The 12,703-nt window shown below is 35.8% G+C and overlaps 3 protein-coding genes across 3 annotated transcripts; 2 read left to right on the top strand and 1 right to left on the bottom strand.

Moving 5' to 3' along the window:
• The first annotated feature begins 1,588 nt into the window (after positions 1-1,588).
• On the top strand, positions 1,589-2,412 carry LOC149926772 (uncharacterized). Its single transcript, XM_090157757.1, has 4 exons — positions 1,589-1,631; positions 1,689-1,997; positions 2,051-2,260; positions 2,312-2,412. The coding sequence occupies exons 2-4, from the start codon at positions 1,856-1,858 to the stop codon at positions 2,410-2,412; spliced, it is 453 nt and encodes a 150-aa protein (XP_090013883.1). The 5' UTR covers positions 1,589-1,631; positions 1,689-1,855.
• A 591-nt stretch (positions 2,413-3,003) lies between these two features.
• LOC149926771 (uncharacterized) lies at positions 3,004-10,535 on the top strand. Its single transcript, XM_090157756.1, has 4 exons — positions 3,004-3,025; positions 3,084-3,364; positions 3,425-3,553; positions 10,531-10,535. The coding sequence occupies exons 1-4, from the start codon at positions 3,006-3,008 to the stop codon at positions 10,533-10,535; spliced, it is 435 nt and encodes a 144-aa protein (XP_090013882.1). The 5' UTR covers positions 3,004-3,005.
• A 9-nt stretch (positions 10,536-10,544) lies between these two features.
• Positions 10,545-11,382, bottom strand: LOC149926770 (uncharacterized). Its single transcript, XM_090157755.1, has 2 exons — positions 11,276-11,382; positions 10,545-11,217 (listed from the first exon to the last, which is right to left on the bottom strand). Coding segments are annotated over exons 1-2 (675 nt in total). The 5' UTR covers positions 11,278-11,382.
• Between the last annotated feature and the right edge of the window lie 1,321 nt (positions 11,383-12,703).

Raw genomic sequence — 12,703 nt, 5'->3', positions numbered from 1 at the left:
ACTCGTAAGATCTGTTTATATGAGACCTTTGGGGGGTGCGGAACAAAGTGCGGAAGTGATACCCTATTTCCGGAGCATTATGCAGACAACATTAACGGTCGATGTAATTGAAGACCAGCTGAATGACTGCATTGAAACAATACAGTCAGCGGCGGAAAACTTTGAAGCGACAGGTATGTACTAAAATTTATAAGTTATATTTTGAACTAAAACATTATATATGTGGCATCTTACCAGCCGTTGCGAGGGTCATCGTATATGGAACTACCTGAAAAACTATCTCGACGTCACGCGATTCTTAATATTAGAAACGAAAATGACGAGAAATGTTTTCTCTGGTCAATTCTCGCTAAACTTCACCCAGTTCCTTGGACTCAAAACGCTAATCGTGTTTCCAAATATACACCTTATGAAAATGAACTTGATACCAGTGATATATCTTTTCCTTTCAAATTAAACGCTACGGAACTTAAAAAATTTGAATTAATGAATAATTTATCAATATCTGTGTTCGGCTTTTCGGGAGACATATTCCCCCTTTACGTAAGCGCCAACAAGTGTTGTAATGAAAGGGAGGTTGATTTGCTATACATCACCGACGAAACTAAAGATATTGACGATGGGAATAGACATTACTGTCTTATACGAGACCTAGGAAAACTGCTACAGCATCTAACAAAACACAGAAATACAAGTTATTATTGCAGGTAATTTAGTTTCCAATATATTAGTGTGCAATCTACTAATTATTTTCTTTATTAGAATGTGTCTTCACCGATTCAGTGGAAACAACGCGGAACAGCAACGTGATGCGCATATTGAAGAATGCGCCACCCACGGCGTCCAAAAAACAGTTTTCCCTACCAAGAAGAAGACGCTTTATTTTGATAAATATGAGTGGACAGAAAAGGTAAAAATAAAAATTATTTAATTTAACTCTTAATGAAATGAAATTATTAGGTGCAGTATGTATTTTACGCCGATTTTGAAGCAATCCTACCGAGAGTTCAAGGATGTGATCTAGATCCTGATTTAAATACCAGCAAAGTAAACATGCACATCAGCTGCGCGTATTCGTGGGTGCTTGTTGGACCTAACGGTAAGTTATTTGGCAAAATTCCCTTTTAGATATATTATAAGAGAAGACTTATAGGTGTACCTGTTCGAACCGATTGCTATCGAGGTCAAGATGCAACTCGAAGATTTCTGGAGTCTATTCTAGAATTAGAGAAGGAGTTGATGGAACTCATTGAGACCAATGTACCAATGATTATTACCCCGGAGGAGGAGGAACAGTTTCAAGCTGCTACGCATTGCTACATTTGTCAGAAACAGCTAAATCAGGGAAATATGCCCGCTGTTCGAGATCATTGTCATTTCAGCGGTAAATATAGGGGGCCAGCGCATAACCTCTGTAATCTTCAAAAGAAAGTTCCAGAATTTATCCCTATTTTCCTTCATAACCTTAGCAGGTGAATTTATTAAGTTAATTATCCAGGAAATAAACCTAATAATAATAAATCTTCATAGATACGATTTTCATCTTATATGTCAGGAGATTGGTCATTTTAAGGAACAGACACTTGACTGTATTCCTTCCACTAGCGAAAATTATATTTCACTCAAACTAGGTAAAATATATTTAATTATGGATTTAACCTTAACAGTAATTTTATTATTATTTTTAGGGAGATTTCGGTTTTTAGACTCTTATCGATTTCTAAGCGATAGCCTCGATGCTCTAGTATCTAATCTCGTTTTGGAAGGAGCCAGTAAATTTCAGATTGTTAAGAAATATTTTGAAAGTGATAAAGTTCAACTGCTTTTGCGGAAGGGAGTCTACCCGTACGAGTATATGGACGATGAAAAGAAATTTGACGAGACGATGCTGCCACCTAGAGAAGCGTTTTTCAGTTCATTGAAAAATCAAAATATTTTAGAATCTGATTATTTACACGCCCAAAATGTTTGGACAGCGTTTAATATTCAAACATTAGGTAAAATTACTATAGTATAAATATTTTAAATCTCTTAACCTCGGTTTTCGTAGGGGAATACACCGACCTCTATGTGAAAAGCGATGCGTTGCTCTTAGCCGACGTTTTTGAAAATTTTAGAACATTATCTATAACTCATTATAAATTAGATCCCGCTCACGCTTACACCGCACCAGGTTTAGCCTGGCAAGCAGCTTTGAAGATGACCGATGTTCGCCTCGATCTCATACTTGATATAGATCAACACTTATTTATTGAAAAGGGTAACGCTTTTTGATATTTTAAATATTTTTGTATTTACATTGAATTTTTAGGTATTCGAGGCGGTGTTTCAATGATCTCAACTCGTTATTCTGAATCAAATAACAAATATATGCCCGACACATATGATTCGTCTAAATTATTTTTATTTTAATTATATTAATTAACTTAATTTAACTTAATTGAAGATGCTAATAATTTGTACGGTGCTGTTATGTGTGAACCACTACCGCTAGGCGACTTCCAGTGGGTTCAGGAGGATGATTTGCAAACACTCTGTGAAAATATTCTGAGTATTCCCAATAACGTTGAAAACGGATACATTTTAGAGGTAAATAACAAGTGTTATAATTATTGAATTATATTTTTAAAGAATTGTTTCCTTTGCAGGTGGATCTTGAATATCCTCCAGAGTTGCATGACTTACATAACGATCTCCCAGTAGCGGCGGAATCTAAAGTTATTACACATGATATGCTATCTCCATACTCCAAAGATCTCTTAGGAAAATTAAATATTAAGGAGAATCAAAGTCTACCAAAACTTCTTCCTAATTTAAATAATAAAGAGAAATACATAGTACATTACCGCAATTTAAAATATTATGTAGAATTAGGTTTGAAAATAACCAAGGTTCATCGAGCTCTAACCTTCACTCAAGGAAAATGGTTAGAAAAATATGTTAGATTCAACACTGAACAGAGGAAATTATCCAAGAGTTCATTTGAAAAGAATTTCTGGAAACTAATGGTTAACTCTGTTTTCGGGTAAATCAATTTAAATAATTTATTGCGGTTTTTTCCCTTACTTCATTTAATTCTTTAGAAAAACAATGGAAAATTTACGGAAGCATATAAATTTCGAGTTGATTCATAAACCAGAAAGAATGTTAAAAGTTACAAGTTCCCCGCAGTTTGAACACTTTACCATCTTTAATGAAGAGTTAGCCGGCGCTCATAAGAAGAGAGCTAAAATTGTTCTTAACCGGCCTATATTTACCGGATTCACCATTCTAGATTTATCCAAGGAGCTCATGTATCGGTTCCATTATGGATTCATAAAAAATACGTACGGGGACAAAGCATCACTATTATTTACAGACACTGGTAATTTAATTTAATATGCATTTTTTATTTAAATAGTACTAATATATAAAATATTTACAGACAGTCTAACGTACAACATTAAGACGGATGATGTTTATAAAGACTTTGAAGTTCATAAACACCGCTTTGACTTCTCTGATTATCCACCTTCGCATTTCCTTCATTCTAATCAGAATAAAAAAGCTCTCGGTTATTTTAAAGACGAGACAAATTCGCAGTTAATTCAAAGCTTTGTAGGACTTCGTTCAAAGCTTTATTCTATTAAATTGTACGGGGAGTCTAAGACCGCTGAAGAGATAGAAAAGGAGTTGCGATTGGGGAAATCTTTAGAGTCAATTTTAAACCATAAAAAGGTTTGTAAGGGTGTTGCCATGAACGTTATTAGAAACGTCATCCGCCACGAAGACTATGAACGTTGTCTTTTTAATCAAGAAACCATGTCAGCCGAGATGATGCGTATAGCTAGTTTCAAGCATGAACTATTTACTTTAAATACTAGAAAACTTTGTTTATCACCAAATGATGATAAGAGATACATTCTACCCTGCGGGGTTCGTACATTAGCGCACGGTCATAAAGATATTGAAAAATTATAATGAATGCTTGTATTTATGTATATATAAAAAAAACTGCTATTGCTATAAATTGTAAAAAATTATTTTATTGAATACATTTTGCACATAAACTCTTTAATCATTTTATCGTTTACATATTTATCTTTCTTAAACCTAGACACAATGTTATACATTTCGATTCCTTTACACCTGTTTATAGCAAAATAGATACAGAATGCTCCACACGTATTACTAGAATTACTCTGTAATTGATTAGAATTAAAAGTTACAGTTTTACTGTTTCGTTCAATAAAGTCATTAAATTTAAAATAATCTGGCGGGTTTCCAAAGGAATCCATGAATTCACAATTTTTATGTTTAGAAAAATATATTAGAACCCAATGTTCTCCAGGTTCAGCACTCGTATCGGTATTTACAATAAATAGAGAAGGGAATATTTTTACGTATTTAGGTAGCTTGTCAGCTGCGAACACGCCTTGAAATATACTTTTAGTACTTAAATCTTTTTCAAGAATTTTAGTTATCTGTAGCGAATCCATTAATTACTGTAATCGAAAATCACGGTTCGATTTTTATCAATTTCAATCAAATTTTGAAACTCAGCGTAAATTAGAATGGAAATCGTCTCCGGTAACGGTTTTGCAAATTTTAATTCTAATCTCAGGTTACTGTTTTTTACAAGATGCAAGTGATTAGCGTTGTTATTAAGATCCGAGGTTAAATTGTACGCGAATAAACAATTTCCGTTAGGGTAATCTTCCCGACTTATCTGATTCCCTTCATCTACGTTCCACTGATTAGTTTGAATGAAAAGATTGCAATACGCTTGAATATATAGATTTTCCTCAAAGTTTAGAGATAACGCCTTATGAGGGACGCTGCTACCGTCAATGTACAATCCAATGCTTGATAAATCGAAATGTTGAAAGTTGTACGGGGATTTTTTCAAATCTCCTAGAAACGCTTTTTGTTCCACAAACCCGATAACAACTTTCTTAGGTGCTTGTCCGGTAAATAAATGATCTTGCACACTAGCCATAAGACCAGCGGGTATAGAAAATGAGGTGCACTCCGAACGAGTTACAGGATATTTAGCGGTTCCATATTGTAACGCCTTGGCTTGAGCGAGCGATAGTTCCGGTATCACTTTAACTTTCCTCAGATAAAGGGAAGCTGATAAAATCTCCACTTTACATTTTACGTCGGAATGAACGCAAAAAGCTGCTCTATTTTTATCGAATTTAAATTTCAAATCAACCATATTTAATAAAAAGCGTGGTTGTTGACATAAATCAGTATGGACTACGCCTAACAAGTCAATCACCCCTTTTTGCGCTAAACTCGCTCGTTTAGAGAAACCATCGTTATCGAAAAATGAATCGAACTTTCCAGGCGTATCCCGATAGAAAAGTGAACTCGTTAAATAACTTTTTTTCGCAGAATCTCCGAACGTTAATAAAGTTTGTATCATACTTTTATAAGCGTAATTTTGACTGGAAGGTGTTACTGATCTTTCATTAAGAAATACGTGGACGTCGCTAAAAAGCGAATGAAGAAACAAATTCTCGGGGGCGATATTGTCGGCTGGAGTTCCGGCGGCCCCACCCGCAACACCTGGAACCGCGGGTTGCGGTAGTTGACCATTATCTTTAGTTACCTTAACTCGAACGTGCAGCAAAGTTTGTGAAAGGTCTATATACGTTTCAGAGTTACCGTTGATAGAAAATGTAATTGATGCGTTATCAACTATATTTGATATTGGATTATACTCAACCCATTCTCCACCAATAATCGAAGATTGTGTCATAGGTACTTGAAACAAATCTAGCTCGGAATTTATACACTCAACTGAGTGCGGGTGTAAAAGGGACATTATGAGAATATATCGGAACGTTTAGGGAACCGTCCTTTCGCTATCCTGCCTGCTGTTGAAATGGCGCTTTTCGACTGAGTTCGTTTCCTTTTATTTCCGGAACCCGTCATTCTTTTAATATGATCCGTAGCTGAAGATGTTAGTCTCATGGCTTCATCAGCTGCTGAAGCTAAAGTTTCCCTTCCAGCGTTAATAGAATGCGATTTAAGCGCTGTTTTAATTGGGACTCCGCTAACAACATCGGTCGCTACTTTCGCTCCGGTACTTAAAAGTTTTTTCCCCAAGTAAGAAGCGCCTTTCTTCAGTAAAGGTACCGCGAATCTAAACGCTGAAGATAATATATTTCCTAGTCCATGTCCTCTTTGCACGGCTAAACCTCTATATACAGGTATTCCACCGAAACCAACCTGGTTTAAATAGTAACTTTCATAATCAGTTCTTGAAGGCGAATATTCAGACCTCATGATGTTAACTGTTCGCTCTCTTAAGCTAGAATGAGGGTGTGTCCTAAATGATTAAAGGTTTATAGTGAAGTCCACATTTTACGGGGTTTAAAATGTAATACAACGTGAGCTTTTCCACTATGAAACTGTATTGGCTCACCTAAATCATCTGTTATATTAATCTCTATAGTCTTAATATTATTACACACGACTGGTAGGTAATGAGGTTGTGAAAATATTTTTGTAGTTGTTTTCCCATTAGACTCGGCTTTCTCTTCGACGCTTATGATTCTTAATAGAGGTGCTAAACTATCCCCAACAACGCTATTTTCAACCAGATCAGAATAAACGAATAAGGAATGTAACCCAGCGTTCATATCAACTGGGTAGGGGGTTATCATTGAATTTAAAATGGTGAAATCATTATCTCTTCTATCCTTAAAACCTAGTAAAATCGATAGATCGGGGCCAATTACAGCTCTGATTTTCGGTTGCAATTTAACTTTAATTCGATTAGAATAATTTAAATAAGCGAATGTAACTTGTTCTTCTTCTTGGTTGTGAACGTTCATAACATGTAATAGTTCTTCCGGAGTTTCATAAAAACCCGCGGGAACTTCAATTATTTTATCATATTCGAGAGGGTCTTTAACTAGAGGGTTATCAGTCATTTTATCATATTCGAGAGGGTCTTTAATAACCAATAGATTAGGTTTTCGAACGTTATGCCATGTCCGAGGATAGCTTATTTCCGCTAACCCAACTTCGTACTGTTCCTCAAATCTTAACGGTTCAGCTAAATACGTTCGAAATTTACCAACGCTATTATCTTGGTAATATAATGACGAGGAATCTGAAGGTAGCGTTACGTAAAAACTCATTTTAAATCCACTTCTTGTATCCAAGAATTAAATGTAGGCTCGTAATCTTGCCACTTGACATACAGTTCTACGCGGCCGTCCGATTTTTTCCTCTTTTTTATTACTTTTTCGATTATGAAGTAACAGTATTTTAAATCTCGACCAACAATCTGAACCTCCTCTCGATAGAATACTCCTAAAATGGGGTTAGAATTTAAATCCATCAGCTTATATACAGGTGGGTCACGTGGTAGTCTCTCAGCTATTTTAAACAATTCTGTAGTAAAATTCGGGTTATATTTCTTATCGAAAATTGATAAATTTCTACTTATTCTACAAATATCTCCAATTTCAAACGCGTATGTTAACGGAGGAGAAAAATTTACCGAACCGTAAAGATTTTTCCATATTTTAGCAGAGTTATCTAGAGTCACTTCCGCGGGTTTACATTTAATTGATCTGTGATAACTATTGTTATAAGCGTTTATAATATCATCTAAAACGTCGATATATTTAAGGGTGTTATTCTGCGTGAAATAGCGATATAAACGAGATTTAAAACTTCTAATGAATCTTTCAATAATGGACGCTTTCATTTCCGATCGGGTAGCGAAAAATTTAATGTTCCTTCGTTGTAATTCACTCTGCACTTCTTGACAGACAAATTCGTTTCCATGATCACTTTGAATTCTTTTCGGTTGACGGCCTTTTTCAAAAACGTTACGTAACGCTTCTAAAATTGTTACACCTTTCTTATTTTTAACCGCTACAGCCATAGCGTATTTGCTAAATATGTCGATAATACATAATACATAGCGAGATCCTGAATTATATTTAGACAGCTTCTGAAAATCTGCCAAGTCCGCTTGCCACTGTTCGTCAATTCCATAAACAATAGTTCGATTTCGTTTGAATCGTCTTCTAGCAGGTTTATGCAGCGTATATGTATCCTGCTTTATTAGAAATTGTTTTACTTTTTCCAATGAAACCTTTAAACCTTTATGTCGAGCTGAATTATAGAGCGCTCGAACTCCAGCGAATGACCCTGGGTCTGCGGGGTTAGTATAGATCTGCTCAAGTTCTTTCTCCATATTGGGTAATATTTTGATGTAATGGTATGTAACGCCAAAAAAGGAAATTAAATAATTCTAATATTATAATAACTATGATAATTAATACAGCTGTGATAATTTTCGGTGATTTTGAAAATGATTGTGATAAATAGGCTAAAAGTCCTAAAGAGACCGTTTCTGTACAACCTTCCATTGTAGGCTTATACTATGAAATGAGAACAAAATTATCAGGTTAATATATTTTATTTAGTATGTATCCAAGGTCTTAGAGGACTAGGTGAAGATGATGATAACATTGAACTACTTGGTGGTGTATGGAATACAGCGAATGTTTTTAACAGTGTCAATCTTACAGGATTTTTAATTAAACGTTTTGAAATATTTGACTTATGAATGCCCTCGTAAAACTCAGTAACTCCTATAGGATCAATCACTGTTCCAGGCGTTTTTCTCACAGCGTCATACAAAAGATCGATTATATTAGATCCTCCAATCACTTGTCCTCGAATAGAAAGCTCTCCTGAGTTAGTCCATCTAATATATCTCGGACCTTCCGTAGTCGCTCGGTATAATGAAATCGCATCACTAACATAAGTTGCAGGTAGAGAATAAGATATTTGCGCGAACCAAGTTTTAGGTCGTTCAGAGTTTTCAATAACGGGAGAGATTTGCTCTTTACGTACGTAAGTTAACCGTCGTTGGAGAGTTTGATTGTATAATGCTAATTTCTCTGATTCGTTTAAATCTGGATTATCTAGAATAGATTTCATTTCATCATCGAGTGTCTTCTCTTTTTGAAGTTCAGGTGTTTCTTCTGTTTTGGAAGGTGTATTGTTTTTTAATCTCTCCATTACATCTTCAGGTACTAGAAGCATTTTTCGAGCCATCATCGGTTTATAGCTCGGCTTATTGCACTTCCGGCGACTGAGCTAACGATAGATAGCAGTGGCGCTAATAAAAATGGAAGAAAACCACCCTTTTGTACCAGTATCTTTCGTCGTTTTGATATAGAGTTCTTCTTCGACACGTTTCGTATAACCGCGCTATGTTTCTTTAACCGCTTACGATGACGTTCTGACAGTTCAATTGTTCCGTGCAATACATTTATACAACATTCAACGAGAGCCAATATAGCTTCCTTGCTAGCGTATTTAATAGCTGTCTTTCTTTGATTTAGATTACAGGATGTCAGGAAACGTAGAAAGTCTAGGTTTTCCTTTACTCACTTTGAGACATCCATTTAGAGATTTTCTTAGCCTTTCTTAAAGCGCAATGAACAGTTTCGGAATGAAAAGGGCAGTTTAATTCAACGTCTTCTAGTTCTGATAATTTAGGACAGCCGATATCTTCGATGTTAGTTACTGGAACACCGAGGAGTGTCGATAATACTGCAGCTTTTTCTAAACCTTTAGTGAAAAACGAAGTAGCTTTTTCCGCTATCTGATTGCAAATGTCACGTCTCGTTCTGTAAGGACGTTCGCCGTCATTCCATCGAAGATGACAAATGTTATGAGATATCCATCTGCATTGTCTTTTATCTTCGTTTGAAAGCTCTTTGAAAGGGTATGGAGATTTGAAAGTAAACACTTCCGATTCTTCAGTTTCTAATACTACGTAAGCTAATTCTTTAATAATCCACTCTCGATTAACCCTAAAAAAATTCCCTTCTATAATACACTTCATTTTGGAATAAAGACAGCCGATTCTTCACCCGGTATTAAACCTGTTCGTAGTAAATACTGATCTGGGGTGTGAGGTTTCAAGTCAACTAATAAATACCCAAATTTCCGTGACGTAGCTTGTTGAAACGCATCAATAACGTATTTGCTATTGGTTGGAGATATCTGTCTCGCGAGATGATAAATTGTTGATTTATCTCGTGGTGATTTAAAAATAAATAGATAATGAGCATTTAAATTCAAAGTTCTTATTTCTTTTCCGGGGTAATAAAGGTTTTGCATTAAAATTAGTACGGAGGTGTTTCTGTGATGAGATCCACGAATAAATAAATTAGTTACATCTTTATTATTAGATATCTCGCATAACAAATCGTCTAAAATAACTAAATTCCTAATTTGCGGGTTTAATATATTAACATCGAGTAACCCTTCGTGAAACTCGACTGAAGGTGTGTGTTCTAATATTGATTGAAATAGTTTCGGCTGATACTCGGTATAACACCATATTATCCTCTCCGGAGGAGGGGATATGCAGGTCTTCTTATGTTGAATCAACCGTCCCACCAGGAATGACTTTCCGCATTGGGTGGACCCGGCTACAAGCCCATTCATTGGATGTTGTAAGCTTAAATCTATAATGATTAATGAGAATCGGAACATTAGTGTAATCAATTTTATTAGTTTTTTAACAAGTTTTTAGCATTGCATATTATTAGTGACATTATATTATTTAAAATTTCTTTCGACAATTCACAGCGAATAGTAAACATTTCAATAATATTTTCACAATCTACCGACATAATTATTTCATAAAAATGCAAATCTACGCGCTTAGAATAATCCGTCATGATACAATCATGCTGGAGTTGAGATGGATGATCAATTTGGCAGCCATTGCACGCTTTCTTCAGAGCTTCGTGTAATTGTTTAATTACAACGTTAGTCATCGCCTCCTTTATTTCCTTGATTTTCTTTAAACACTTCTGAATCGACTCGTACTGGTCGAGGAAATTCAACCAAGAAGATTGAGCGAAAGCTACCCCCTCTTTAGTCGGTAACAGTTTTCCATAGTTTATGCCATAACCATGGTACATTTGTCTAACATCTAAAACCTTTTGTTCGGCAAATCTATGAACCGAAAACCGTTTGGTTTCAGAACCTGTGAAAACCCACGAAGTTTCAGCTTCGTTATTGAAATAAGCTTCAATGGCATCTTTCTTTGTCCATAGCTCTTGCAGTTCCGCTTCTGTTAGTTTGATACCCTTTGTTAAATCTAATAGACCGCAGTGGATGGTTTCATCTGCATAAACGATTAACCCTTTGTCAGCAGACACAGGAAATGAACAATTCCTATAAAATAAATACATTAAGACAAAGTTAAGAATTATCACTGAGTATTCCTACTTACATTTTAAGGTTCCTCGGAGTCACTTCCAATACAATTCAGATGGTGAACTTTCTAAATATGGTCTTACTATTATACGGTTTTCCCTTTTTATACTCTGAAATTATTTATCTTCGATATCTTATTTATTAAAATGGAGTTTAAAATTAATTCCATTCTACGTATACGCATTTTGAAGTGTATCGCGTTACGTATATAGGAATTTACCCGGTCCTCATACGGAATCACGTGTACAATTACAATACTTGAGAACGATACGTTCCTCATACTTAAACTTTAGATATTCGTTTGAAATACTCGTGAGAAAGGTTCAAGTGTCAAGCATATGTAAGTACTACAATGATATTAAAATTAAGTTTAAAAATATTCCCATTCTACGTCATTTTAACAACGAATATTCCATGACGTCAAAACACTCAAATCCATGTTTTAAATTCAAATTAACCGCGCCCCAATCCGCGCACGTTAACCGCGTCCCATATTCCATGACGTCAAAAAACTCTTAAATTCAAATTAACCGCGTCTCCCGGGGAATCTGCGCACGCGCCGCCTCGGTTATCAATTTTTACATCATTTCAACTTATTCCGTACGATAAAACGCGATAAGTGTCTTTCGCGATAAGCGGAGATAAATGAACAAGCTGGCCTGGACACAATATGTTGATATACGGGAAAACAAATCGTCGCGAGAAATACCCTAAATACATTGACTTTTGGACGATTTTACCCTCATTTCACCCCTTAAATCCCGGACCCCGATCCCGAACCTGACCCCGACCCCGGGATCGATGTCTCGCCCTCACTTTCCTTCTACTGATCTGATATGCAAAAACTAAAATTGTAAACCATGGACATTACTTACTGTTATTAATTGCATTAGGCAGGGTCCAAGTGCATTTCGAATATTCCCTATATTCGGGTGATACGCCAGGTGTACGTCAACGGTACACTTCGCTTCGTCCCGGTGAAAATTAACCCAGAACCCCTTGTGATGCTTCCTTAAAATCACCTCGAACATGCGAAAAGAAAGATCGGGAAGTTCGGGTCTTCCGGGAATAGGTCCCAAAGCCACGGTGTAGCGAAGAACTGCGACGGCTACGTTTCTGTCAAAAGGCATTTCACTTCGAGTCAACATTGCGAATATAATTTTCCATATCTTGGCACGGGGCTTTATACTCTTCGATATAAATTTGGTATTAAAGGGCAAAACGCGTTATTCTAGTTAATTATTTACCTTTGAACAAAACGTCGATATATTTATTTTATGGCGACAAAGATTCTCCGAATTATAAAAGCTTTTAATTTAGGTACTGGATTCGTTTATTATTTTCTTATTAAACAATTTGTAATAGAACCCTCAAGACTAAGCACTCTCCCTCCTGGCGACATTATAGCCTCGGTCACACTTACACCACGAAAACCCTTCAAAGC

Source organism: Leiobunum rupestre, chromosome 9 (genome assembly GCF_980474605.1).
Source record: "Leiobunum rupestre chromosome 9, qqLeiRupe1.1.hap1, whole genome shotgun sequence".
NCBI lineage: Eukaryota > Metazoa > Arthropoda > Arachnida > Opiliones > Sclerosomatidae > Leiobunum > Leiobunum rupestre.
This window is presented reverse-complemented; position numbering and strand designations above follow the sequence as displayed.

Coding starts and splice junctions, on each gene's coding strand:
- LOC149926772 (XM_090157757.1), top strand. CDS start 1,856: ATGGACGATGAAAAGAAATTTGACGAGACGATGCTGCCACCTAGAGAA. Junction 1,998..2,050: donor GTTTAATATTCAAACATTAG/GTAAAATTACTA, acceptor CGGTTTTCGTAG/GGGAATACACCGACCTCTAT. Junction 2,261..2,311: donor ACACTTATTTATTGAAAAGG/GTAACGCTTTTT, acceptor TTGAATTTTTAG/GTATTCGAGGCGGTGTTTCA.
- LOC149926771 (XM_090157756.1), top strand. CDS start 3,006: ATGGTTAACTCTGTTTTCGG. Junction 3,026..3,083: donor ATGGTTAACTCTGTTTTCGG/GTAAATCAATTT, acceptor TTAATTCTTTAG/AAAAACAATGGAAAATTTAC. Junction 3,365..3,424: donor ACTATTATTTACAGACACTG/GTAATTTAATTT, acceptor AAATATTTACAG/ACAGTCTAACGTACAACATT.